The sequence below is a fragment of the Cebus imitator genome, unplaced genomic scaffold (assembly GCF_001604975.1).
Source record: "Cebus imitator isolate Cc_AM_T3 unplaced genomic scaffold, Cebus_imitator-1.0 Scaffold444, whole genome shotgun sequence".
In the NCBI taxonomy this organism is placed as follows: domain Eukaryota; kingdom Metazoa; phylum Chordata; class Mammalia; order Primates; family Cebidae; genus Cebus; species Cebus imitator.
In genome coordinates this window covers 1481028-1508640 of record NW_016107759.1, presented here as the reverse complement: position 1 = coordinate 1508640, position 27613 = coordinate 1481028, and the positions used below count along the sequence as shown (strand labels likewise).

Genomic DNA, 27613 nt, shown 5'->3' with positions numbered 1-27613 from the left:
CACCATGCCCAGCTAATTTTTTGTATTTTTAGTAGAGACGGGGTTTCACCATGTTGACCAGGATGGTCTCGATCTCTTGACCTCGTGATCCACCCGCCTCGGCCTCCCAAAATGCTGGGATTACAGGCGTGAGCCACTGCGCCCGGCCTTTCTTTCTTTTTTAGGACGAGGTTTCACCACGTTGGTCAGGCTGGTCTTGAACTCCCGACCTCAGGGGATCCTCCCGCCTTGGCCTCCAAAGTGCTTGGATTACAGGCGTGCGCCACCACGCCCGGCCATGCTTCCCGTCTTCAGCGGCCGCCTACGGCAAGGCAGGCTCTGGCCTCCCCCTGCCCGCTCCTCCCTTCCCCAGGCCCCTCCAGCCGGCCGCAGCCCTCAAGCCCCAGGCGTCTCCCTCGCCCCGACTCTCGGGCTCGGGGTCCCGGAGGTGGCCATTCGCCTCCCAAGAACTCGGCGCCGCCTTTGCGGTCGCGCGTGCAGAACCAGGTCCTCCCGGCCCCGCAGATTCTCTCGGGCGGGCGGCGCCACGACCCGCGGAGAGCGCGGCTCCCAGGAGCCCCCGCGCGCTTGGCCCTCGGCGGCCGCCGTCGCGCGTCACGTGGTCGCCGCCGCGCGTCATGTGGTTGCCGTCGTGCGTCACGTGGCTGCCATAGCCTGTCACGTGGCCGCCGGCGCGGGTCACGAGAACAAACACGGGGGCAGCCGGCACTTCCCGGCCGGTGTCGCTCGGCGGCGGGCCATGGCCAACGTCTCTAAGAAGGTGTCGTGGTCCGGCCGGGACCGGGACGACGAGGAGGCGGCGCCGTTGCTGCGGAGGACGGCGCGGCCCGGCGTGGGGACGCCGCTGCTGAACGGGACCGGGCCTGGGGCCGCGCGCCAGGTGAGGTCGGGCACGGCGCGAGCGGGGAAACTGAGTCCTCGCGCGCCCCGCAGCCCACACCCTCGTCAGCCTTCTGGCGGCGCCGCGTGTCCCGGTCCTGGAGGCGACCGAGGCGCGGTGGACTCGGGAACGCGCCCCGGGGCTCCTCGGCGGGGCCAGGCTGACGGGGCGGGGGGCCTGGGGTCTGCAGTCCTCAGAGGCAGCGCCGGGCGCGGAGGCCTGGAGGGCTGGGGCAGCGGGCGGAGCTGCCGGACCCCGCGGAATGTGGGGCGCTGAGGGGCGCCGGGGCAGCTGTGGCGCACGTCCATTCCCTTCGGCGTCCCCTAGAGTGCCCTTAAAGGGGTGCATCTGGTTTTCTGTTGAGGCGACTTGTTTTTGTTCTTGAGACGGAGTCTCCTTCTGTCGCCCAGGCTGGTGCGCAGTGGCGCGATCTCGGCTCGCTGCAACCTCCGCCTCCCGGTTCGGGCGATTCTCCCGCCTCAGCCTCCTGAGGAGCTGGGACTACAGGCTGCGCCACCACGCCCGGCTAGTTTTTTTGTATTTTTAGTGGAAACGGGGTTTCACCCTGTTAGGCAGGATGATCTCGAACTCCTGACCTCGTGATCCGCCCGCCTGGGCCTCCCAAAGTGCTGGGGTTACAGGCGTGAGCCACCGCGCCTGGCCTCAGGCGACTTTTTAAAATCGTCCGACTACAGGAGCAACTAATTTCACTTGATTACCTTTGACTCCCTGGGAGATGGTCACAGTTAAGACCGCCGCCGGCTCTCTTTCGGTGAGAATGACTGGGCGCCTTTATCTGCCATCTTTCTGTGTGGTGATCAGTCCCGACTTTCAGGTGATCCTGGGCGTGACAGGTATTTGTACTCAGCCTCCCTAGGCACCGAATTGAATTTGGAATGTGCAGGCAAACACGAGCTGCAAGTCAAAGGTTGGAATGCGTTCCGCATGTCACCCTGCAGTTTGCGTCTAGACAGTGTTAAGGTCTGGAGAACTGTGACAATGACATGTGTTTCGCTGGCTATGTATTGCGTTAGTTTTGAGTTAATGAGCCGTTTTGTCAGTGTATTGGTTTTAATCTGCTTTGCAGTCGTTCTTCACCTTTTCTCCTTCTGTCCAGAGTTCTTTAAACACTTGTGTTTAGGTTAGGAAGGGTACCAAAATTAGGCTGATTCCATAGAGCTTACATTTAGGTTTTCCCAATTCCTTAGAAGTGCACCAGTGAAGGTCAAAGTATGCTTTTTGCTGATATGAAGCAGGAGCTCAGCACCCTTTGAAGTGGGACCTTCTGCTCTCCCTGCTGTAATCTGCATGAAAAGTGATCTGAAGGGGTTAATTTGAAGTGCTGGGGCCATGGGTGATTAGTTGTGTGTGTGTGTGTGCGTGTGTGTGTGTGTTTGTGTATGCACGCTCGTGCATCTGTTTCTTTTTTTTTTTTTTTTTGAGATGGACTCTCACTTTGTTGCCAGAGTGCAATGGTGAGATCTGGGCTCACTGCAACCTCTGCCTCCCAGATTCAAGCGATTCTCCTGCCTCAGCCTCCTGAATAGCTGGGATTACAGGCACGCGCCACCACATCGAGCTATTTTTGTATTTTTAGTAGAGATGGGGTTTCACCATGTTGGCCAGGAAGGTCTTGATCTCTTGACCTTGTGATCTGCCCACCTTGGCCTCCCAAAGTGCTGGGATTACAGGCGTGAGCTACTGTGCCCCGCTTCTGTTTCTGTTTTAAAAGAAAGCGAGGCCAGGTGCAGTGGCTCATTTCAGTAATCCCAGCACTTTGGGAGACCCAGCTGGGGGAGGATCACTTGAGCCTAGAAGTTCAAGACCAGCCTGGGCAAAATAGCCAAACCCTGTCTCTAAAAAAAAGAGAAAAGAAAAACACATTAGCCAGGTGTGGTGATGTGCACCTGTAGTCCCAGCTGAGTTGAGATGGTGAGGTGGGAGAGCAGCCTGAGCCCGGGAGGTCAAAGCTGTGATGAGCCTCTATTTTTTTGAGATAGGTTCTCCCCTTTGCCCAGGCTGGAGTGTGAGAACCTCCCTCAAAATTTTTTTTTTTTTTTTTTTTTTTTTTTTTTTAGTAGAGACGGGGTTTCACCATGTTGACCAGGATGGTCTCGATCTCTTGACCTCGTGATCCACCCGCCTCGGCCTCCCAAAGTGCTGGGATTACAGGCTTGAGCCACCGCGCCCGGCCCCTAATTTTTTTTAATTAAAAAAATTAATTTGGAGTTCACAAAGTTGTAGGAATAAACCAGCGTTAAGGGATGACAAGTAAAGAGATTGGAAACCTTGATGGAGGTTGAATTTGAGTGTCTTTTGGGACTGAATGTGCTGGGGTTTCTGGTTTCTCTTTGCAGATAGAAGAGTTGATTTTTTGGGAAATAACCTGTTAATCTCTTATCTTAGAAAAGTATTGTGTTTTAGCAAGCACAGAAAAAAAAAAGAAGAAGAAGAAAAGAAAGTATTCCTGACCAGGCGTGGTGGCTCATGTCTGTAATCCCAGCACTTTGGGAGGCCCAGATGGGTGGATCACCTGAGGTCAGGAGTTCAAGAACAGGCTGGACAACATGGTGAAACCTTGTCTGTACTAGAAATACAAAAATTGTAGACACCTGTAATCCCAGCTACTTGGGAGGCTGAGGCAGGAGAATCACTTGAACCTGGAAGGTAGAGGTTGCAGTGAGCCGAGATTGCACCACTGCGCTCCACCCTGGAGACAGATCAAGACTCCATCTCAAAATAAAAAAAAACTGGGTGTGGTGGTGGGCACCTGTAATCCCAAGTACCCAGGAGGCTGAGGTGTGAGAATCGCTTGAACCCAGGAGGTGGAGGTTGCGGTGAGCCGAGACGGTGCCCTTGCACTCTAGCCTGGGCAACAGAGCAAGACTGTCTCCAATAATAATAATAATTGATTGTGTACTTGCTCGGTGGCTGCCTGAGACACAGGCGCCTAAAGCTGCTTCCTTCCTGCGGGAGACAGGCCCAGTGCCCTGTGTGGATGTTCTGCAGGGCCCGGGGGCAGGAGCCATCACAAGGCTTGGCCTTGAAGAGCGCCAGCTCCTCAGGCAGGCGGACGGATGGGAAAGGACAGAGGGAGTGTGTATTTGGGACGCACTGCGGAGCGTGGAGGTCAGCCCTGCTGTGCACATGATCAGGCTTTGAGTTTGGCTCACATCTGCGGGAGCCTGTGGGAAGCTGGAAGCTGGAGCCTCCATGCCTGAAGGATCCTCAGCCTCCCTGTGGAGGCAGACTGGAGGCTGAGACCCCACCTCTTAGGTCTGGCGTCCTCGGAGGCCTCTGTGCTCTGAGCTCTGGACACGCCGAGGGTGTCTGCAAGAGCTGTAGCTGCCTGTGCCCAGTTCCTCTCGGGTTCAAGGCCTCCAGGGCTATTTAGAGCTAAAATATTCACCCAGGCCATCACCTGCTTACGGGAGTGTTCGTGAACTGAGCATGAGAACTTGCCCTAGCTGCCTCCAGGCTCTTTGTTGCAGGATTTTCAGGTTGGCTGGTGGCGTCGTTGCCACGTCAGGATGAGCACAGCTGGCCGCATGCTATGAGGTGACTGCCCTGGGCAGGGCAGGCTGCGGAGTGGCTCATTGGAGGCTGGGCGCCCGCCGAAAATATAGGCCCTTCAGAGCTGCATGTGGGTCGCTGTTCCTGTTCTCAGGCCTGCCTTGCTTTGTGTGGGGTAGTGGTGGACTGACCGAGCCAGTCATGGCTCCTCCGGTGTTGGGACAGGGTGAGGGTGAGGTCAGCCAGCCCTGGCTGTGTGGGCAGCAGGAAGCGGAGCTCCTTGAGAACAGAGAGGGGAGAGCGGCTCGAGCCAGGAGCACCTGGGGCTTGTGGGGCGGTGGGAATCTGTAGGACACCCCTGGGAACTCATGTTGGGACACTCCACTAAGACCCCAGCAGGGCAGGGTCTGGATGGGTGTGGGACTGTCCCGCCTGGGAACCTGGACACAGCCTGAGAGAGGCCTGTGGGCACAGCGAGGCCACGGGTGAGGGTCTGGGGTCGTCCCCAGTGGCCCCTCAAGCTCTGCTGTACTTGAGGACGCACCTCTTGGTTCTTTTCTGGCCTCCAGGAAGTCCCCTGCCTGCTGGGAGGGTTCCCCTCCTGTCCCCTGTCCCTCCCTGCCCTTCAGTACCACCGTTATGTGCCTGTCTTGCTTTAGGTCTCTGGCTCAATGCCATGTGGCTCCGCGTGGACAGCAAAAGCTTCTCCTTGGTTTCTGAAGCCTTTGTGTGTCTCCTCGTTTCCTTTGACTGTAACCCCCACCCCCTCGGGGCAAGCATGGCATCCCCTGTGCCTGGTAGGGAGCCTGGCCCTGGCAGAGGCGTGCTAAATGTTAGAACGTAGTGCAGGCCGGGCACGGCAGCAAATGGCCTTTAATATGTTTTAAGTTTTTAAAAAATTGTGGTAAAAGAAACCACATACCATAAATTTACCATTTTAAGCCATGCGTGGTGGTGCCCATCTGTCCTGCCAGCTACTTGGGAGGCCGAGGTGGGAGGATTGCTTGAGCCCAGGAGTTTGAGGCCAGCCTGGGCAACATAGCAAGACCCTGTCTGATTTTTTTTTAATTAGTATGTAACCATTTGTGAGTGTGCAGCTGGTAGGATGGAGCATGCCCATAGTGTTGTGCAACCATCCCTTGCAGAACTGAAACCTCGCCCCTTCCGCGATCCCCTTCCTCCTGCTGCCCAGCGCCCCCCCCCCCACCGCCACCTGCCTCTGCGGACCTGACGGCTCCGGGGGCCTCGTGCCAGTGGAACCCCGCAGGAGCTGTGTTTCTGTGACGGGCTGCTTTCACGGAGCATCATGTCCTCGGGCACCGTGGTGCTGCAGCATAGGTCGGTGCGTCATTCATCTTCGTGGCTGGATTATTCCATTGCAGGGAGAGGCCACGTGGCCTTTATCCACTCATCCGTCAGTGGACGCCAGCTGCTTCCGCATTCTGGTTATTGTGAGCGGTGCTGCTGTGAACATGGTGTACAAACATGACCTTCCGTCGCTGCTTTGTTTTTTGTTTTTTTGAGATGGAGGCTCACTCTGTCATCAGGTTGGAGTGCAGTGGTGCGATCTCGGCTCACTGCAACCTCTGCCTCCCAGGTTCGGATGCTTCTCCTGTCTAAGCCTCCCGAGTAGCTGGGATTATAGACACGCACCCTCACACCCACGTAATTTTTGTATTTTTAGTAGAGACAGGGTTTCACTATGTTGGCCAGGCTGGTCTCGAGCTCCTGACCTCAAGTGATCCACCCATCTCGGTCTTGCAAAGTGCTGAGATTACAGATGTGAGCCACCTCACCTGGCCCTGAGTTTTTTATAGATTCTGAATATTGATCCCTTACCAGATTTGCAGATATTTTCTCATTTTGTAGGTTGCCTTTTTCCTTTGTTTTCTCCTTTTTTTTTAATTGCATTTTAGGTTTGGGGGTACATGTAAAGAACATGTAAGATTGTTGCATAGGTACACACGTGGCAGTGTGATTTGCTGCCCTCCTCCCCATCACCTATATCTGGCATTTCTCCCCATGCTACCACCCCCAACTCCCCACCCCCCACCGTCCCTCCCCTATTTCCCCCCAACTGACCCCAGTGTGTAGTGCTTCCCTCCCTATGTCCATGTGTTCTCATTGTTCAACACCCGCCTATGGGTGAGAACATGCAGTGTTTGATCTTCTGCTCTTCTGTCAGTTTGCTGAGAATGATGGTTTCCAGGTTCATCCATGTCCCTACAAAGGACCCAAACTCATCGTTCTTGATGGCTGCATAATATCCCATGGTGTATATGTGCCACATTTTCCTTATCCAGTCTATCGTCGATGGGCATTTGGGTTGGTTCCAGGTCTTTGCTATTGTAAACTGTGCTGCAGTGAACATTCGTGTGCACATGTCCTTATAGTAGAACGATTTGTAATCCTTTGGATATGTACCCAGTAATGGGATTGCTGGGTCAAATGGAATTTCTATTTCTAGGTCCTTGAGGAATTGCCACACTGTCTTCCACAATGGTTGAACTAGTTTACACTCCCACCAACAGTGCAAAAGTGTTCCTATTTCTCCACATCCTCTCCAGCATCTGTTGTCTCCAGATTTTTTAATGATCGCCATTCTAACTGGCGTGAGATGGTATCTCAATGTTGTTTTGATTTGCATTTCTCTGATGACCAGTGATGATGAGCATTTTTTCATATGTTTGTTGGCCTCATGTATGTCTTCTTTTGTAAAGTGTCTGTTCATATCCTTCGCCCACTTTTGAATGGGCTTTTTTCCTGTAAATCTGTGTTTTCTTTGATGTACAGAAGTATTAAAGTTTTATGTAGTTCTCCTTGTCTATACTTTTTTTTACTTTTATTTTATTTGTTTTGATAAGGGGTCTTGCCCTGTCGCCCAGGCTGGAGTGCAGTGGTGCGATCTTGGTTCATTGCAACCTCTGCCTCCCAGATTCAAGCAATTCTCATGCCTCAATCTCCCAAGTAGCTGGGACTACAGGCACCTGCCACCACACCCAGCTAATTTTTGTATTTTTAATAGAGACAGGGTTTTGTCACGTTGACCAGGCTGGTCTCAAGCTCCTGACCTCAAGGGGTCTGCCCTCCTGGGCCTCCCCAAGTGCTGAGATGACAGATCTGAGCCACCGCACCCGGCCCTTTTCTGACTTTTAAGTTACTCTGGATCCAACGGAAGCTGCAAGATTGCATGGGTGGCTTGTGTGCCCTTCACCAAGTTTCCCCAGCGTTTACTTTTCTGTAAATAGCACGGTACCAAAACCCAGAGATTGTCATTGATAAAACACGTGTAGGTCCCCGTCAGCACCGGGAAGGAGACGAAGGCCGTTCTCAGCCCCCTTTCTAGTCCCTCCCATCCCCAACCCTGACGACCTTGCTGCCTCCAGCCCGCGTCCCCCCGCTCGGGATTCTTAGCAGCACGTGTCCCCTCCAGCCCGCGTCCCCCCACTCGGGATTCTTAGCAGCACGTGTCCCCTCCAGCCTGCGTCCCCCCGCTTGGGCTTCTTAGCAGCATGTGTCCCCTGGGCATGCCTGTTCCCATCAGTGTCCATCAGTGTGCGTCAGGAGTGTGAGGAACAGTAGCTGATGTTTAATTTATAATAACTCATTTAAAGAAGAAAGTAACGGCACCAAATGTGTCACTCAACTTGAAGTAAACATGATGTTTTTCCATTCTGAAAGGTGCCTTCTCAAAGTCCTGGGTTAAGGAAAGAGATGCTGAGAAGGGAAGGCGGTGGCAGGGGTGGCCCACTGCTCACCTGCTCCACCGTCAGCCTCTGCCTCAGCCTGACTCGTTCACAGCTCTGCCTGCTCTTGCGGGATGGTGCTGCTGTAGTGTAGACGGTGTCCCACCTCAAGGCCTCCAGAGCCTGGTGCCCAGGACATGAGGTTGTGGCTGTTTCGCATTTTTAAAAAAATAAGTCTTAATTTTAGAGAAGGTGTCTTGCCGTGTCCGCCAGGCTAGAGAGCCGTGGTGCAATCATAGCTCAGTGCAGCCTTGACTTCCCAGGCTCAAGCGATCCTCTTCCTCAGCCTCCTGAGTAGTTTGGACCATAGGTACGTGCCCTTTTTTGTAGAGATGACATTTCACTATGTTGCCTGTGTTGGCTTTGAACTCCAGGGTCAAGCGATCCCCTTGCCGCGGCCTCCCAAAGTGCTGGGATGACAGGCTTAGCCACCGCTCCCAGCCAGAATGAGCCATTATTTCCAACAAGGAGCAGCCTCAGAAGCACGGCAGACCACACAGTGGCATTGGGAGACACGTGCCGTCTCTTGAGTGATGCGGAGAGTGGCCCTGCAGGCAGGGCGTGTCCCATTGGGTGCCCGTTTGGACGTGGGGTCCCTCACAGTGAAATGGTTCTTTTGGGTTCCAAGGTCTCTGGGGCACCTGTCCACCTGGGAGCTGGGGGCCAGAGGCCCAGCGCTGGCCCAGGGCTGTTTTCTGGTGGTGAGACCTGGAGTTCGAAGTGGGCAGGAGGGGTCCGCTAGCCAGGCCACCCCTTCCATCACCCCTGGACCGTGGTCCCTTCCTCCTCCCACCCTGTCAGCCCGTGTGGTAGGAGAGTCAAGCTGTGAGTTTCGCCTGTGTCTGAGGGCTCAGGGAGAGCCACTGGCTTGTGACAAGGCTGGGGACAGTGGAGGGGCGGTGCCCTGTGACTCAGGGCTCTGTCCAGCAGGACCCGCACTGTCCAGCCACTCCCGCATGGTCCCCTGGGCGTGGAGGTGGCATGACGGGCACTGGCGGATCTGTCTGGCCGGCTTCTGATCCTGGCTTCCGAGGGGGGTGGCCTGGGGGTGCTCCTTGCCTGGGGAGAGGAGGAGGGTCTGACTGGTGTCTGCCAAGGGCCAGTGGCCTGTGCCCACATCCCCCTGCCAGGGCCACTCACTGGGTCATCCTCACGGGGTTAGGGGGCGGTGCACACCAAGGACAACGGGAGGATGCGGGGGAAGGGGCTCCTGAAGGGCAGTGGACTGGAAGGTCAGGTTCTTTTTTTTTTAAGATGGAGTCTTGCTCTGTCGCTCAGGTTGGAGTGAATTGGTGCAACCTCCCCCTCCTGGGTTCATACGATTCTGCCTGAGCCTCCCAAGTAGCCCGGCTAATTTTTGTATTTTTAGTAGAGATTGGGGTTTCACCATGTTGGCTAGGCTGGTCTCAAACTCCTGGTGTCAAGTGATCTGCCCGCCTGGGCCTCCCAAAGTGCTGTGATTATAGGCATGAGCCGTCGCGCCCAGCTGGGAAGGTCAGGTTCTGAAGGCTCGTTGGGATGGCGGTTTGGGGAGCCCTCGTCCCTCAGGGGTGGGCACCCAGCGGCAGCAGGACCCCATCCCTGACCCGCAGCGACCTCAAGTCCCAGCCCCTCCTCCTCTGCATCCCTGTCCTTACCTGTCTGTGGTGATGGTGATCCCTGTGGGTAGGTGCAGGTTGAAGGAGAATTGAGCCCCAGTGTGGGCCAGTCCGTGCGTCTCCCTGTCCCCACCTCAGCCCAGTGGGCTCCCGGCATTGTCACCTGTAATTCTGTCCCCAAGAAGCACATACAGGCCCTCCTGAAACCTCACGAGGGAGGCTGAGCCAGGGACGGTGGAGGGAGACAGTTGGGGGATGAGGAAGGGGACAGTGCTGGGGGCCAGGAGGGCATTTGCCGAGGGAAGGTGAGCGGCAGCCTTGGGGCGGTCTTTCCGCGGCCAGCGCTGGCCACTGGCCTCCCCCGCTGCTGACGCTCTCTTCTTGGGCACACGGGCTTTCTGATGCAGATAGCAGGCGCCCTGGGCACATGGCCCCTCAGCCTGGGAGGCAGCCCTTCTTCCCTTCACAGCCCTAGATGTTGGTAAAGGTTCAGGAGATAGTGGAAATTGGAGCCATCTCCAGAGGACCTCTTTGGGGAAAGGAGGCTGAGGTCTTGGCTCTTCCCAGCCTGGCCTCAGCGCCTTGGCTGCAGCGAGGAGCCGGAGACTGGGGTGGGAGCTCTGTAAGTCACACATGCACCACACCTCCTGGGGCCTGCTGCCCTGCACCTGCCCTGAGCTTGGACGGCCGCAAAGCCTTGGGTGGCTGAGACCTCGCCTGGCTCTGCCCGACAGCTGGCCATCCTATGGGGAGGGCAGCCTGAGTACTCTAGACCGTTTGTGTCTCAGGACCCAGAAAGGCCGCAGCGGAGGGGATTTTGTGGAGGTGGCAGGTGGCTGAGCAGGGCCTTAGGAGCAGGGGTAGGTGGGGTGGCCTGGGGCACAGTGGTGCTCTCCAGCCCTTCTTTCCAGGTGGGCAGCTGGTGCCTTGCCTGCAGTCTAGAGCAGGGAGCCCGCGCCCTGGGCTCAGGGGCTGGATGTTTCATTGACAGCCCAAGGGGCACCTGGAGGGACGGCCGCCTGCTTCCGGCACCCAGGGAGGCCCATCCCGGCCCATTCCTGAGCTCCCGGGCAGGGTCAGGCGAGGCCGGGGTGTGGCAGTGGGAATGAGAACCCACAGTGCGGGCCGTGTGATGCCTGAGTGCCCTCATGATTTCTCTTCTGCTTTTAGTCACCACGTTCTGCGCTTTTCCGAATTGGACAGATGAGCAACGTGGAGCTGGATGATGAGCTTCTGGACCCGGTGAGTGGGGGGCGCTGCTTGTCCTCCCGTGGAGCTGCGTCCTAGTGCAGGGTCGCAGGGATGGGCAGAATGGCAGGGACACAGTGAGGCCGCAGAGCCAGGGGCTCAGGAAAGGCGTGGGGGGGTGGGGGGGAATGTGGTCCCCGAGGCCGAGTGCACAGAGACAGCTGGACTAGCAGACAGGTGGAGTGTCTCAGGTTGGAGTACAGGGCACGAGGGGTCTGGACAGGGGTTGAAAACACTGCCTTTCTCCACTGAAGTGTTTTGATGCCATTGTGGAAAATCAGTGGACCGTACGTGTTTTGGATTTCTGTGTGGACTCTCAGCTCTGTGCTGTTCCTCTGAATGTCGTCCTTGTGCCAGTACCATGCCCCTCTTTTTTTTTTTTTAGAGTTGGGGTCTCACTGTGTTGCCCAGGCCGGATGGATCACTTGAGGTCAGGTGTTGGAGACCAGCCTGGCTAATATGGTGAAACCGTCTCTACTAAAAATACAAAAATTAGGCAGGCGTGGTGGCACATACCTGTAATCCCAGCTTTTCGGGAGGCTGAGTGAGGCAGGAGAATGGCTTGAACCCATGGAGGTTGCAGTGAGCCCAGATCGAGCAATTACACTCCAGCCTGGGCAACAGAGCAACTCTGTCTCAATAAAAAAAAAAAAAAATTAGGGTCTTGCTCTGTTGCCCAGGCTGGTCTTGAACTCCCAGCCTCAGCTGGTCCTCTTGCCCCCACCTCCCACAGTGCTAGGATTACAGGTGTGAGCCACCACACCTGGCCTCATGGATTGATTTTGGGTGTTCAACTACCCTGTTTTTCTAGGCTGAATCCACTTTGCCCCGGCGTTGCTGGAATCGTTTTGCTTGTGTCTTGCCAAAGATCTTTGCATCTGTGGTTGTGGGGGTGTTGTTCTGTAGTTTCATTTATTTATTTTTTTGAGATGGATTCTCGCTTTGTCACCCAAGCTGTAGTGCAGTGGTGCGGTCTTGGCTCACTGCAACCTGTGTCTCCCGGGTTCACAGGATTCTCCCATCTCAGCCTCCGAGTAGCTGGGATTACAGATGCCCGCCACCAAGCTCGGCTAATTTTTGTATTTTTATTCTTATTATCATTTTTTTATTTTAAAAAAATTGTAAAAATGGTCTCGATCTCTTGACCTTGTGATCCACCCACCTCAGCCTCCCAAAGTGCTGGGATTACAGGCGTGAGCCACTGCACCTGGCCTTAATTTTTGTATTTTTAGCAGAGACATGGTGTCACCTTGTTGGTCAGGCTGGTCTGGAGCGCCTGACTTCAGGTGACCCGCTCACCTCGGCCTCCCAAAGTGCCGGAATTCCAGGAGCGAGCCACCTCACCGGCATGTGGTTCTCTTGCCATGCCCTTGTCCTTCGTGTCGGGGTGATACCCGCTTCGGGAGTGCGCCGAGGGGCGCCCCCTCCTCTGTGCCTTGTTCCTTGTGGGTGGCCTTTTCATCTGTGGCCTTTTCTTTGCCTTTTTCTGCCACAGGATATGGACCCTCCGCATCCCTTCCCCAAGGAGATCCCGCACAACGAGAAGCTCCTGTCCCTCAAGTATGAGGTGGGCGCTCCCTGTCCCCCCAGCCCTGAGACCTGGCCTCTGCCCCCCAAACCCGCCCCCGGTCTCCGGTGCGCATCCCCGGAGTGCCGGGTGGGTGCTGAGCGCTCGCCCTGCTGTCCCGGCCCGCAGAGCCTGGACTACGACAACAGTGAGAACCAGCTGTTCCTGGAGGAGGAGCGGCGGATCAACCACGCGGTGAGCCGGGCGCCGCTGCCTGCAGGGCCCACACGCGGGGCTTGGGGAGAGGGGCGCGCCCTCCCTGTCCGCCTCCGAGGCCCGCGGGTTCCTCTGGTTTCTGGAGGTGGCGGGAGAGCCATGGTCACCGTTCCCGAGAAGGCTGCTCTTTTGGCCGCCAGATGCGGCGCCCGGCGTAGCAAGCACTGGTTGTGAATCTGTGAGGAGTCGCCCTCAGGCCCCGGGTGCCCCTGGTTGCTCAGATGTTAGCCAGAAGCTGCCTTTTGTGGGACTCACCGCACTGGGGCCTTCGGAATCCCGGAGCCTGCAGGCGGCCGGGACAGTCCTGCTGCTGCCAGAGCAACCTGAGTCAGGGCCCTGCCCTGTCCCTCGCTCTGCCCGTGCGCCCGCAGGCCTTCCGGACGGTGGAGATCAAGCGCTGGGTCATCTGCGCCCTCATCGGGATCCTCACGGGCCTTGTGGCCTGCTTCATCGACATCGTGGTGGAGAACCTGGCCGGCCTGAAGTACAGGGTCATCAAGGGCAGTATCCTTCCCAGTGCGGCGGGTGCAGCTGTGGGTGGCTGGGGGGTGCGGCCTGGGCTCAGTCCCGGGCAGAAGCCCTGAGCCTGGTGTGTTCCAGGGCAGGTGGAGGTGACCTGTCTGCACTGGCCACGTCCCTGTCGTGTTTGGGCCCTGAGATGTTTCTGGGATGTCCAGTGAGCGTCATGGCTCCGCTGAGCAGGGTGGCATCTGCCAGGCTGGGCCATGGGGTAGGGCCGGAGTCCAGGGTGGGTGGTCCTGACAGGGAAGCTGCAGACCCTCCTTGATGAGCCCCAGATATTGATAAGTTCACGGAGAAGGGCGGGCTGTCCTTCTCCCTGTTGCTGTGGGCCACGCTGAATGCCGCCTTCGTGCTCGTGGGCTCCGTTATCGTGGCCTTCATAGAGGTATGTGGCAGGGTGCCCCCAGGCTGTCGGACCCCATGTGGGATTGGGTGTGTGGGTGAACGGGTGGGAACCCCTGGAGCTCACCTCCCCCCACTGTCCCATTGGCTGGCAACTTTCTAGAATCACGTGGACCTCAGGAGGAGCAGATAAACCAGGGCTTCTTCACGCTCAGAGCCCTGGGGCACTGCTCCTGACCCAGCAGCACAGGCCCGGGGCCCCCCCAGACCCCGCTGCCTCCCTCCTGCAGCCTCCTCACCCTGCCCTACCCTCCTTCCATCTCCACCTCCACCCCCACTGTGTCCTTGATCTATGTCTGGGCTGGGAAGAGTGAGAGCAGCTGAGCCCCGACGTGCGACCCTGACGTGTGTGCTGAGCCCCCCGACTCCTGGGCTCTGGGGCTCTGACTCAGCCTGGCCGTGACCCACTCATCTGTGCTTCCCGTTTCAGCCAGTGGCAGCCGGCAGTGGAATCCCACAGATCAAGTGCTTCCTCAACGGGGTGAAGATCCCCCACGTGGTGCGGCTCAAGGTGCGGGCTCAGCGGGCCTGGCTGGCCGTGGGTGGGTGCAAGCTCTTCGCCACGTCGGGAACAGCTCTTTTGTCTGCCCGCCTTCCAGAACTGGCCTCGGCCACCTTGTGTGCTGGTTACGCTGAGGGCAGACGGGCTGGTTGGGTGTAAAGGGGTCAGCTCTTTAAATGGTAAAAACTGGTATTTGCACATACTGAGTCTTGTAAAAAATGAGTAGGTCGTGGAGAAATGCCGCATGTCGCATGTACCGCCACAGCTGTGCCGTGTGTCTGTGACTGCGGGCTGCGTGGCGGTGACGGGTACACGGTGGAAGCCGTCGCGGTGGTGGGCGTTAGCAGTATTTCCCATTTACAGTTGGCCTGTGCTCACTTACTCCTGGCGTTATGCAGAGCATCTGGTTCTGGGGGCGCTGGTAGTTCTGGCCCGGTTCTGCTGTGGTCGCTTCTGTGTGTACCGCCCGCGTTCTGTGGCCTGAGACTTGCTGGAGCCCGGTCCCATCTGAGGAGGAGTGGGCAGTGTGGCAGCTGCCCCCTGAGAGTGTTTCGGGGGTGGTGTGTCCCCTCTGGCGAAAGCTGCCGGTGACCTTGTGGTGCCCTTGCCCTGTGGTGGGAGATACGGTTTCCTGAAGCAGCTGGGAATGATGGCCGGCCTGTCACCCATGCCTGGCTGGCTGGAGCCTTCTAGGATATTGCCGCGTATCTTTTGTTGGTTGAGGCTTGAGGTTGCTTTCCTCAGCACCTTTAACATGAGCCAACCCCACAGCTCAGCGCGCCCTTCTCTTTGGGGTCTGCGGCCTCATAGCTTCTGGCCTGGGGCAGGGAGGCTGATGGCACACGCTTTACACACCCCCTCAGGTGGAGAGGATGAGGTCCCAGGGGAGGGGAGCGGCTGGGGGGCATTGTGGAGCTGCAAGTGGCCACTCCTCCTGTGCTGGGGGTCTGTGAGGGGCCGCACTGGGCCTGGCCGGGCTGGCGGGAACTCCTTCCCTATGCCTGTAGGATGGGGTGGGCAGCCCAGCATTGCCTCAGGAAGAAGGAAAAGGAAAGCGCCCCTTCCCTACTGAATGCTGAGGCCCACAGAGTCAGGACCCCCTAGCGTGTGCGGGGACGCTTGGCTGCTGGGTAGCGCCCACTGTGGCCATGGGGAGACCCAGCCGCGGTGGTGCTGGCCCGTCCTGGAAGCCCCGTGTCCTGGCCGCCCTGCGCGATCAGAGCTGTGTGTACAGTTTTACAGCTCAGGTCCAAGGACAGCACCTGCCCTTTGATCAGAGGCCACATGTTTTCCTGTGTTTCAGACGCTAGTGATCAAAGTGTCCGGTGTGATCCTGTCCGTGGTCGGGGGCCTGGCGGTGGGAAAGGTAACAGTGCACATGGTCACCCAGCTCGGGCCGAGAGGGACGCTGTGCCCGCGTGTCTGAGTGCTGGTGCTTCTGGTCTTCCAGGAAGGGCCGATGATCCACTCAGGCTCAGTGATTGCTGCTGGGATCTCTCAAGGAAGGTCAACATCACTCAAGAGAGATTTCAAGGTGAGTTCCACGCTCTGCCTTGCGTGGTTGGGCTGCAGATGCCATGGGTGTGAGCATGGGCGCGGGCACCGCTCAGGGAGATGGGCTGCCCTCAGCACCCCTGGCCGAGAACCCCAGCCCCTCTGAGGACAGCCTGGTGGTGGCTCCCAGAGCCGCTGGTCACAGTCCCTGCCTGCAAGCCTTCACTGCTCCACACTTCCCTCCTGGAGCCCCTGCCACACACGTGTCTGCGTTTCCAGTACGGTCTGTGGCTCCACGCAGCTTCTCAGAGGAGCACAGAACTGGAGACTGAGGGTGTCCACCTGATGCTCATTTCTCAGGATACACTTTGGAACAGTTTTTTTCCCAAAAAAGCCCCCAACATGTTGATGGGGATCCAGCTGCATTTGTGTGTGAATTTATGTTTCTTTCTTCTTTTTTGAGGTAGAGTTTCTGTTACCCAGGCTGGAGTGTGGTGGTGCAATCTCGGCTCACTGCAGCCTCCACCTCCTGGGTTCAAGCGATTCTCCTGTCTCAGCCTCCCAAGTAGCTGGGATTACAGCGGGCACCACCACACCCGGCTAATTTTTTTGTATTTTTAGTAGAGGCGAGGTTTCTTCATGTTGGCCAGGCTGGTCTCGAACTCCTGACCTCAGGTGATCCGCCCGTCTCAGCCTCCCAACGTGCTGGGATTACAGATGTGAGCCACTGCGCCCGGCCATGGGTGCATTCAGAGGCAGGCAGTGTTCTCGTGGTTTCCATCCATGCGGTTTTCAGTAGAAAGTAGAGGTTTTTGGAATCTTGCATGTCCTGGAAAGTCGAGTTCCTGGCTGAGTCTTTCCGTGTTTCTCTGGGCTGCTGGTGGCGGTGCTGACCCTGCTGTCTCTTGCCGTGGTCTGCAGCGAGGTGCCCTTCTGGAATCAGAGCTGGTGACTCAATCATCCCGAAAGCCCCTTCCCCTGCACAGCCCCTGTCTGGGCCGCCCTCGGCCACTCTCTCTTTCTGAGAGCTGTGCCTTCAAGGAACGTGCCCCAACGCTGTGTCCCTGTTGCAGATCTTCGAGTACTTCCGCAGAGACACAGAGAAGCGGGACTTCGTTTCCGCAGGGGCCGCAGCCGGAGTGTCAGCGGCGTTTGGAGCCCCCGTGGGTGAGGAGGGCCGTGCCTGGTCCAAAGCTTTGCCCTTGGGAGCCTCATGGCCGGCGGGGTCTGGGAAGCTGTGCTCACGCCGTGGGTTGGAGCAATAGTTTCCTGTCTGCAGGCCCAGTGCCTGCTGAGGGTGGGCAGAAGGAGGCTCAGAGTCACAGCTGGGGGATTTGGAAGTGGCAGGCAGTAGCCGTCAGTGTACATGGGCCTGGCCCTCGGACCTCCCTCGGGGTCCCTCTCTGCGTGGCTGGGGCCCACCCCAGTAGCTTCCTTCTGCCGTAGTCTGGGCTCCCTGTGGCCTGCGGGCAGGAGCTGGTGGTCAGCATGGTGCCCTGTGTCCAGCTGGCACCTGAGTCGGCCCTGCCTTCCAGGTGGGGTCCTGTTCAGCCTGGAGGAGGGCGCGTCATTCTGGAACCAGTTCCTGACATGGAGAATCGTAAGTGCCTGCTGATGGCTGCTGCCCCGTCAGGGTGGGTGCTGCGCTCAGTCCCCATCCTGGGGCCGCCCATCGAGCTGCGGCTGGAGCTGGACCCCCTGTGGGTCTGTCAGGCCCCAGCCCTGCCTAAAGCAGTGGTCGTGCCTTTGCTGCCCAGTTCACCCTTGGTCTTGGGCACCACTGCCAGCTCCAGACAGGGGATCAAACAGCCGGGAACCCAGACCCTGCCCCACTGTCCCCTCTTGCCCTCCACTGGCGAGTCCAGAGATGGCTGGGCACTTCCTTCCTGGCACAGTGTGTCTGCCCCTGGCTCCAGCCCCTTCCCTTCTTCCTGGGGCGGGGTCTGCAGACTCCTGGCCCCCAGCTGACAGGCGGGGCGGTAGTCCCTGCTGGTCCTTGGGCCCTGGGCTGGGCGAGGCTCTGAGGGTGCTGGTTTTCTGCTCTCCACCGCAGTTCTTTGCTTCCATGATCTCCACGTTCACCCTGAATTTTGTTCTGAGCATTTACCACGGGAACATGTGGGACCTGTCCAGCCCGGGCCTCATCAACTTCGGAAGATTTGACTCGGAGGTAAGCTGCCCGCCTCACCCACCTCACCGCCTCGCCCACCTCACCCCCTCGCCCGCCTCACCCCCTCGCCCGCCTCACCCCTTCGCCCGCCTCACCCCCTCAAGTCCTGGGCCAGGACCCTGTTTGCTTAAGGCCAGACTGAGAATTCGGTCGTTTGGAAACTCTGGCTCGTCGCTGTGGAGCTGAGCTCTTGTGTGAGCTCCAGGGCCTGAGGGGCTGCAGTACGGCACCCCAAGCTGCCTCTGGGGTCCGGTGCCGTGTGCACACGTTACACAGCTGTGACGTGCGTGGGACCTCCCACGGCCTGGGCACGTGCAGCAGCCCTGTGGGGGCCGGTGGGCTTGGGGCTTGTTTACAAGGCAGCCTGGGGCCTGGGCTGCGGCCTCTCCGTGCCGTTGACGGGGCGGGTTCTGGATGCACTGCAGGACAGCTCTGTGCGGAAAACCCGGGGCTCACGGACGGTGTTCCCAGTGCTTCAGTCCCTCCCCGCCTGGGTGCTGAGGGTGGCAGGAAGTGGCAGAGGCGTGTAGGGCCAGGCCTGCTCCAAACACCCAGCGCATTTCTGTCCCATGGACTTCTGCAGCCTGCGTGGAAGTGCGGGAAGGCCCCGTGTGGGGACAGCTCTCTCACGATGGTGGTCCTGAGTTTCAGCAGAGAGGAGCAGTGGGCCCTTTCCCTCCCCTCCTCCGCCTTCTCCTCTCTCCACAGAAAATGGCCTACACCATCCACGAGATCCCTGTCTTCATCGCCATGGGCGTGGTAGGTAAGGGCACCCCCAGCGCTGCAGGCGGCCTGTGGGCCAAGCTCCGCCGTGATAGGCCAGAGAGGCGAGGACTGGAGGCCACGCCAGCCTCGAGCCTGCCCCCATCCCAGGGCCACCAGGGGGCCTGCTCCTTCCAGATGCTTCCACGGGCAGCACACTCAAAAAGCTTTGCTTCTGTGCTTCCTGTTGTTTTTTTCTCTGTGGGGAAAACAGCAGGGTGCAGGGTGGATGGGTTTTCTTCCAGGAGGTAGGATTGGTCCTAACAGCGTTTATTTTACCTTTTCTCTGGAAGGAAGGCAGAGCCTTTGAGAAACAGCCCCCCAGCCCTGTGACAATGCAGAGGAAACATCTTACTGGGACCCCCCCACCACACCCCCTGCCATCCCCTTCCCACCCCCTGCCATCCCCTTCCCTCTGTAAACCCTGGAGCTTCTCCCGCCTTCTGGGAGGCAGCGGGCGGAGGCCTGCACCTTCCCTCCCACGAAGCCGACTGGGCTTTCTTCTGGCCGCAGGCGGTGTGCTCGGAGCTGTGTTCAACGCCTTGAACTACTGGCTGACCATGTTTCGAATCAGGTGAGGGAGAAACCGCATTGCATATTGTGCTGGCAGGCGTGACCACACAGGCCCTTCGAAAGCAGATGTGGTAGGCAGGGCACGGTGGCTCACACCTGTAATCCCAGCACTTTGGGAGGCTGAGGCGGGCAGATCGTGAGGTCAGGAGATCAAGACCATCCTGGTGGTGGTGGGCGAGTGTAATCGCAGCTACTTGGGAGGCTGAGGCAGGAGAATCATTTGAATCTGGGAATGAAAGGTTACAGTAAGCTGAGATCATGCCACTGCACTCCAGCCTGGGTGACAGAGTGAGACTCCCTCTCAAAAAAGAAAAAAAAACAGACGTGGCATGGGGTTTATGCCCTTTGGCCTCGTCTGGAAGAAAGGCTGTGTGCTCAGTGCCCACCCTGATGGCTTCCCTGCTAGAGCTGCTCAGAGATGTGTCCTGGACCCTGGAGGGCACAGGCGAGCCCAACGCTGGGAGAGCAAGGGCTCCTGGAGGACGGCCCCTGGGGAGGAAGCGAGGCCACTGTGGGTGCAGGATCAGGCCTGGTGAGGCACACCTGGCCTTCACCCGGCTCTGCCCAGCAGCAGCCGGAGCTGTCCTTGGACGCCGGGGGCTCCTGATTTATTCCTTCTTGGTCCGTGCCCAGTTCAGTACTGCCGGGCGCAGCAGGAGCACTGGCAGGGCTGCCTCCCACTCGTCAGGAAGAGTTGCTGTGGGAGTCCTTGCCCCAGGGAGGAGGACGACCCCAGGACATTGGGGCTCCTGACTGCTGCCGAAACACGGGCCCAGTGTCCTTGACCAGGGACTCAGGTTGCCTGGCAAATGCCGAGGGGCCGTGCTGCCATGTCGCCCATGGTGCAGCTTGACTCTTGGTTCCAGGTACATCCACCGGCCCTGCCTGCAGGTGATCGAGGCCATGCTGGTGGCCGCCGTCACGGCCACGGTCGCCTTTGTGCTGATTTACTCGTCTCGGGATTGCCAGCCCCTGCAGGGGAGCTCCATGTCCTACCCGCTGCAGGTAGGAGGCCCATGCCGGGCGGGGTCCAGCAGGCAGGGCAGCCGCAGGGCCTCCAGGAGCCTTGTTGAGGCCTCGGGAGGGGGCTGCCCGCCGCACGGAGTTCTAGAAGCACACTGGCTCGCGTGTCTCGGAGGGCTAGCGCCGTCCGCCCAGATCTGAGAGCAGGCCAGGTGTCTGCCGAGGTGTTGGGAGCAGGCGGTGGTGTGGGGGCCAAAGGCCCTCCCAGTCCCCTTCCCAGAATGGCAGCCTGACGAGGAGAGCCTCAGAAGCCCGGGGCCCCATAGATGTGGACCCAGGAGAAATGCAAAGCTCCATCCACACACACCCTAGCCTGTGCCTGGTGCTCACGGCTCACCATAGCCCATGTGCCCTTCTGTATGGTGACACAGCTGCCCTGGAAGACACCGTGCTCCGAGGAGCCACACAGGAGGCCACGGGGTGTAGCTCTGTTAATGTGAAACACCCGGAACAGGGAAAGTCACAGGCCCAGCAGACCAATGAGGGCCGGGGCAGGGGCAGGCAGGATGTGGTGGGCGCTGACGGGACAGATGTGAACAGTCAGAAGTGTGGGAGGCCCAGGCTGTGGGGTTGACCAGCCTTGCTGCATTCCGCTCCCATCCGTGGACAGCAGCCCCAGTGCTGCCGGAGCCCAGAGACAGCCTCTTCTAGGAGCTGACGTTGAGCATCTGGGCCCACCTTGCCCTGGCTCCAGGGACGGACGGCCTCCCAGCCCAGGGGCCTGCTGACCTACCCCAGGGCTGGATGTGGCTCTGCAGCCTCTGCAGCCTCTGCTGGGTCTGGACCTGAGCCATGTGTGCTCCTTCCCTTCTGTGACTGTGGCCCTGACCCAGTGGCAGGGTCGTATGGTCTCGTTCCGATGCTGGCCAGGCAGCGTGCATGGCTGCACATGGCGACACCAAGGCTGCCTGCAGCGCACCGGCCTGTCTCCCCTCCCAACACCTGCTCTCTCCCGACCTCACAGCTCTTCTGTGCAGATGGCGAGTACAACTCCATGGCTGCGGCCTTCTTCAACACCCCGGAGAAGAGCGTGGTGAGCCTCTTCCACGACCCGCCAGGTGTGTGCGGACAGTGCCGCCGGGCAGGTGCTTGGATGATGCCTTCTGGCTGAGTGTCCCCTGTGGGCTGAGGTCGAAGCCTTGGGCTGGGAGATCATTCCTAGCATGGGCTAGAGCAAGGGCTTACTCCTGTAATCCCAGCACTTTGGGAGACCAAGGCAGGAGAATCGCTTGAGCCCAGGTCAAGACCAGCCTGGGCAGCACAGCAAGACTCTTTCTGTACGAAAAAAGCAAGATTAACTGGGGGCAGAGGTGCGCCCACAGTCCTAGGTACTCAGGAGGCTGGGGCGGGAGGATCACTTGAGCCCAGGAGGTTGAGGCCACAGTGAGTCGTGATTACACCACTGCACACCAGCCTGGGTGACAGAGCGAGACCCTCTCTCAAAAAAAAAAGAAATCCAGCCTGGTTTTCTTCTCTTTTTTGAGAGACGGCGAACCCTCAAACTGTGCAAGGCCCACACTGTGCCGACCACAGTTTTTCATGGAAGCCAGACCACGGCTTTGGAGCACCTGCTTTGTACCTCTGCGATTGCGTTCCCCAGTGGCCCCGCTCGCCCCACACCCAGAGTAATGCCCCAGGAAGGAACCTCCAGGCTGTGGAGGGTGCCCTCTTCCCAGAGCCAGGCTGCAAGCTGCACCGTGGCGCCTGCCCGTGAAGCCTCCTTCCCTGCGCCTTCCCCATGGGATCCTCCAACGTAGGGCACGTTGGGAGCCAGATGTAGGGCTGAGTGCCCCACAGGGTCGTGGGGTGAGCCTTGTGCTGTGCTGAGGCGCAGGATCCGAGAAATAAAGAGACAGGACACAGAAGTACAAAGAAAATGCAGCTGGGCTCGGGGGGCCACGCCATCTATAAGCGGAGTCAGGCGAGGCCCCGAATGTCCAGAAGCATGAGTATTTATTGTGTACAGGTTAGGGGGCAGGGCAGTGAGTGAAATCATCTTTAAGGACAGTGATAGGGTCATGAGCAATAAAACATAGAGTCCACCCCCATTAGGCACCTAGGCCAGGAGGTGGACGGTGCACAGCAAGGGGCCCATTCCCACAAAGGCAAGGGCCGTGTGCAGTAAGGGGTCCACCTCCATTAGGTCGCCGAGGCTTGAAGGTGGGCCGTGCGCAGTGAAGAGGGTGCAGTGCGCAATACGTCTATCTGGGAAACTACTAAGATTTATGGAGGATGCTTTAAGTCACACAGCAGTGACAGAGCTGTCAGGGTTACCGCCACCTGCTGGCAGCTTCCAATGGGTTCTATGGGAAGATGCTTTTCAAGCAGCACAGTAGCAAGAGCTGATAGAGTTCACGGTCACCAAGGTGGATTGCCGTTCTGAGGGCAGCCTTCCTCAAGAACTGGAGCAAGGTCCTACAACTCCTTCATCAGGAGGAGTGGCTCTCGCCCCACGCCTGCCATACAGCGGGTATCTTTCCGATACTGAACGCTGCCGCCTGGGCCATGGATTCTTGTCCCGGTATAACTGTTTTCCCTGAAATCATGCTCTGCACTGTGTCTGCTCTAGGCATTCCTCCGACTATAAGCTGCTTATTCCTTAATTTGTGCTCTGTACTGTGTCAGCTCTAGGCATTCTTCCGACTATGAACTAAGATATAATTATAGGTATATATGTAGGGAAGTATTCTTTAGGCACTCATATTATCAACTATTATATGATTATATAGAGAGGGTTATATAAAGGGAGCCTTCAAGCCCTATTTCTATAAACTAATATAGGATTTTGTAAAGGAAATACAGAAGGAAATAGCTGAGTATTAACACTATAAAGTGAGATACTCCTCAAGCCCTAACTGTGCCAGGGCTCTGCTTAGCTCTCATTCCTCGGTGCCTGTATGGGGGGTTACCCACACTCCAGCCTTTCTGCTTCCCTGGGAGGCTGAGAACAGGGAGGCTTCTGGGAACCGCGGGGCCTGGGGGTTCAGACTGCTAGGATCCCGGAAGGTGACTAAGGCCTGAGACTGGGCAGCGGGGCAGGGCCGTCCTGCCTTGGGCGTGAGTCCTGTGGAGGCCCCGTCAGCCCCTCTTCTTTCCCAGGCTCCTACAACCCCCTGACCCTCGGCCTGTTCACACTGGTCTACTTCTTCCTGGCCTGCTGGACCTATGGGCTCACAGTGTCTGCTGGGGTCTTCATCCCATCCCTGCTCATCGGGGCCGCCTGGGGCCGGCTCTTTGGCATCTCCCTGTCGTACCTCACGGGGGCAGCGGTGAGTGGGGCCGGAGCAGGGGTCCCGGGGTGGGATGAGGAAAGCGTTGCACCTTGCATGGTTCACAGGCTGTGGCGGTTGTCCCGCAGTGGGGGAAGCAGGTTCACTGCGGCAGCATAGCCCCTGCGTGGAGTCTGGACCCGGCCGAGGCTGGGGCGGAGGCTTCTGTCCTCATTCGTGAGAATGTGGTGAAAAGCAAGGATGATTCTGGGCTGCTGCAGAGGTGCTTGTGGACTCCACGGGGTAGACACCCCACCAGGGCTACTCTCCGGGAGGCCGGGACCAGAGCAGCATCCGCTGCCCGCAGGACCTCGGCCCCCGCAGGCCTGCCTCCTCCGCCTGCCTCCGCTGGGGCTGGGTTCCTCCATGTGTTCTCCATGTCTCATTTCAGTCATTTAAATGACACTGAAAGACTTTAAGAGGCCCCGACTGGAGGCCCCCATCCCGCTCCCCAGGCCCCTGTGCTCTGCTTGTCTCCCCCTGCACAAGTGTTTGATTTGGTTTGATTTTTAAAATGGAAACATGATTCACGTGCCGTAAGGTTCACCCTTTTAAAGTGGACGATTTAGCAGCGTTTCTCACGTTCATGGGGCAGTGTGATTGTCACTACCACTTCTAGAACGTTCCGTCCCAGAGCAGAAACCCTGCGCCCACCCGCACTCATGCCCTGCGTTTCCCGGCCCCCAGCCCTGGCAGCCACCGTGGTCCTCCGGACTGGCTCTGCCTGCCCCCGACATTGCCTCTTCATGGGGTCACCGTCAGTGCCCTTCTGTGCGTGGGTTCTGTGACCAAGCCTCATGTTCCCGGGGCCCTCTGTGTCCTGTGTGCTGGAGTTCCGCTCCTCAGGCTGGGCGGTGCTCCCCAGTCAGCGTGGGCATGCTGCGTGGATGACTGTGGCCTTTGCACCCGCACCCTGTTGCTCCCCTGTTGCTCATGCACTGAATGCCGGGTCCAGGCAGAGGGTGCGGTGTCCCCAGCAGCCCATGCACGTGTGTCTGCCGCCACGGGGTTGGCTCCTGGGCGTGGGGCTCCAGGGCAGGGCCTCCTCTGTCTGTATCTTGGTGGGTTTGGGCAGGGGCCTTCCACCACACTGACACTTCCGTGTCACCTCCTGCAGATCTGGGCAGACCCCGGGAAATACGCCCTGATGGGAGCTGCTGCTCAGCTGGGTAGGTCCTGGCTCTTGCCTGGTGGGCGGGGGGCCTCGACAGGGTCAGGAGGGGGCGGTGGCCGTCCTTGCAGGGCTCAGGTCTGGGGCAGGCGGACCGTGGGCTGCACAGAAAAGGCGGTGGCCACGTGACCCTGAGCTGGCAGGGTGGATGTGCCGGGGCTCATGACTGCTTCCGCAGGTGGGATCGTGCGGATGACCCTGAGCCTGACGGTCATCATGATGGAGGCCACCAGCAACGTGACCTACGGCTTCCCCATCATGCTGGTGCTCATGACTGCCAAGATCGTGGGTGACGTCTTCATCGAGGTGCGCCTGGCCTCAAAGCCTCACCCTGAGAGTGTGGAGGCGGGGAGGGGTCTCTGAGAGCCAGTCTCCAAAACAGCCTGTCCCGAGGGGTGGGCGTGGCCTCCAGCCCCGTGTCCCGTCCACCTGCAGGGCCTGTACGACATGCACATTCAGCTGCAGAGCGTGCCCTTCCTGCACTGGGAGGCCCCGGTCACCTCGCACTCACTCACTGCCAGGTATGGCACGTGGCAGCTGTGGGCGGGGAGGCTGTCCGGTGGCTCTTGTTGCACAGGGGCGGGATGTGCGGCTGCGGGCTCCAGGCGGCTCTGCGTTTCCCGTCCAGCAGCCTGTGGGGGTGACCATGGGAGTTGGTGGCGCATGACGGGCATGTGTGGCCGGGCTCCTCTGGCAGGGAGGTGATGAGCACACCGGTGACCTGCCTGAGGCGGCGTGAGAAGGTCGGCGTCATCGTGGACGTGCTGAGCGACACGGCGTCCAATCACAATGGCTTCCCCGTGGTGGAGCATGCAGATGACAGCCAGGTACCGGGCGCCCCACAGACTGGGTCTCACTCACGCCCTCTGTCCAGCCCAGCTGTGGGAAGCACACGGCGAGGTTGGCAGGACGGGAGGCAGCGCATTCGGGTGCACCTGTCGGTTCTGGGAGCGCCAGGAGCTGAGTGCGGGGCCACGTAGGGCCGTGTGGGTGCCGAGGCTGGGTGGGGTTGCGGCCTGTCAGGGCCTTGAGGTCAGCACCTGGGCTGGGCATACCCACGGCACTGGGGGCCAGGACTTCGTCAGGAGGCCCTGACAGGACACGCAGCTCGGCCACTGCCATGCACCCCTTGGACGTGGACACTGGGGATTTGGGGTTGGTTTTTATTGGGCACAGTGGAGCTGCATCTGCCCCACAGCAGAGCCCCCCTCCTTGGGCCCCTGGCTTTCTGCTGTGTACGGTCAGACCTGCTGCTCTGTCACTGATACTTGGGAACCCATGGCATTATGCACGTGGAATGCCACGGCAAGGCTGGTATGAGCAGGTGGCCATTGACACAGCACCCACACCCATATGGGGCATTGAGCTAGAGCAGGGCCGGAGCTGGGGCCCGGCACAGCATCCAGTGCAGCCCTGCCTCAGGGGCCGTGGCTCTGACAGCGGGCATCTCTTGCAGCCGGCTCGGCTCCAGGGCCTGATCCTGCGCTCGCAGCTCATCGTCCTCCTCAAGCACAAGGTACGCGCCAAGCTCTGGAGCGCCGGCGGGTGCGAGCCCCTGGGATGCCGCACAGGTGCCTGATCAGGGATCTGCCACCCACAGGTGTTTGTCGAGCGCTCCAACATGGGCCTGGTGCAGCGGCGCCTGAGGCTGAAGGACTTCCGCGATGCCTACCCGCGCTTCCCGCCCATCCAGTCCATCCACGTGTCCCAGGACGAGCGGGAGTGCACCATGGACCTCTCCGAGTTCATGAACCCCTCCCCCTACACAGTGCCCCAGGCACGTGCAGAGTGGAGGCGCAGGGGCTCAGGGCCAAACAGTGGGCTGTGTGATCCAGAGCCTCCTGGAGGGGTAGCCAGGGGCACAGGGGAGGGCGAAAGGCGGCCGGGACTCAGTGACTGTCTCCCGGGAAGGGGGCCTGGCAGGGTTTCCAGGATCCCTGGGCAGCAGGGATTGAGGGTTTGGGTCATAGAGCCAAAGTCGGAGGCCAAACAGGCTGACCAGACGGGCGTGGAGGCCCAGGACGTGCCTGGACACCGTGGAGTGGGTGCTGGGAGCCACGGGGAGGTCCTGCCTGCCTCTGGCGTGTGGGCAGCTGCTGACAGCTGTGTCCCCCTGCAGGAGGCGTCGCTCCCGCGTGTGTTCAAGCTATTCCGGGCCCTGGGCCTGCGGCACCTGGTGGTAGTGGACAACCGCAATCAGGTGAGCGGGGGCGGGGATGTGCTGGGCTGTGCGGGGCCCCTCTGCCTCCTACACATGCTTAGCTCCCTGCTGGGGACGCTGAGGCACAGACCCAGCACCATGGCCCATGCCCCATGGCTGCACCCCTTCCCAGCCCTGTGCTCAGCTCAGGGGCTGTGCTGAAGCCTGCAGGGCTCCTGGCTGTGCTGACCAGGGGCCTCCATGGGCAGGTGGGGGCTGACCCATGGGTCACTGTGGCCTGGCCTTGTCCTGCAGGTTGTTGGGCTGGTGACCAGGAAGGACCTCGCCAGGTACCGCCTGGGGAAGGGAGGCTTGGAGGAGCTCTCGCTGGCCCAGACGTGAGGCCCAGCCCTGCCCATGTGGGCACCAGCACTGGCACCCTGGGCCCCTTCGCACCTCCTCCCGGAGTCACTGCTCTCTTGGCCCATACCACGCTCCCCAGCAGCGGCAATGGCACACACCCTGCAGTTGGGCCGGGGGCGGCAGGCCTGGGACAGACTCTCGTGGGACTGACCCTGTTGTGGTTTCCACCCTTGGCGCCTCCCTGCGCAGGCCCAGCCGCCACCCTCGTCGCCTAGGTTCCTTCGCCTCCAGGGATCAGCTGTGTGTGTGTGTGGCCCCCTTCGAGGCACTCGGCCTCGGGAGCCAGCAGCAGGGCATGAGACAGAGCCCTAAACCCCGCTGCTGTCCCGAGGGCCATCCTGCTGCAGAAGGGCTCCTCTTGCCTCCACACCAGCGGACTTCCAGATGTGAGCCG

General features: G+C 59.3%; 1 protein-coding gene across 1 annotated transcript; it reads left to right on the top strand.

Annotated features, from left to right (window-relative positions):
- Window positions 1-402: 402 nt before the first annotated feature.
- Window positions 403-27613, top strand: CLCN7 (chloride voltage-gated channel 7). Its single transcript, XM_017510977.2, has 25 exons — window positions 403-880; window positions 10908-10979; window positions 12481-12552; window positions 12682-12747; window positions 13140-13272; window positions 13566-13675; window positions 14123-14203; window positions 15498-15560; window positions 15645-15728; window positions 16762-16855; window positions 17224-17288; window positions 17742-17858; window positions 18567-18621; window positions 19134-19194; window positions 20060-20198; window positions 21181-21274; window positions 23316-23485; window positions 24603-24654; window positions 24835-24962; window positions 25092-25177; window positions 25354-25483; window positions 26113-26172; window positions 26257-26433; window positions 26776-26856; window positions 27112-27613. Exons 1-25 carry the CDS (start codon window positions 740-742, stop codon window positions 27196-27198), a joined length of 2418 nt encoding a protein of 805 aa, XP_017366466.1. The 5' UTR covers window positions 403-739; the 3' UTR covers window positions 27199-27613.

Excerpts from the sequence above, each read along its gene's own strand:
- CLCN7 (XM_017510977.2), top strand. The coding sequence starts at position 740 with ATGGCCAACGTCTCTAAGAAGGTGTCGTGGTCCGGCCGGGACCGGGAC. Across the intron at positions 21,275-23,315 it reads CCTCTTCCACGACCCGCCAG|GCTCCTACAACCCCCTGACC; the intron begins GTGTGTGCGGAC and ends CTTCTTTCCCAG. Across the intron at positions 24,655-24,834 it reads GGGAGCTGCTGCTCAGCTGG|GTGGGATCGTGCGGATGACC; the intron begins GTAGGTCCTGGC and ends CTGCTTCCGCAG.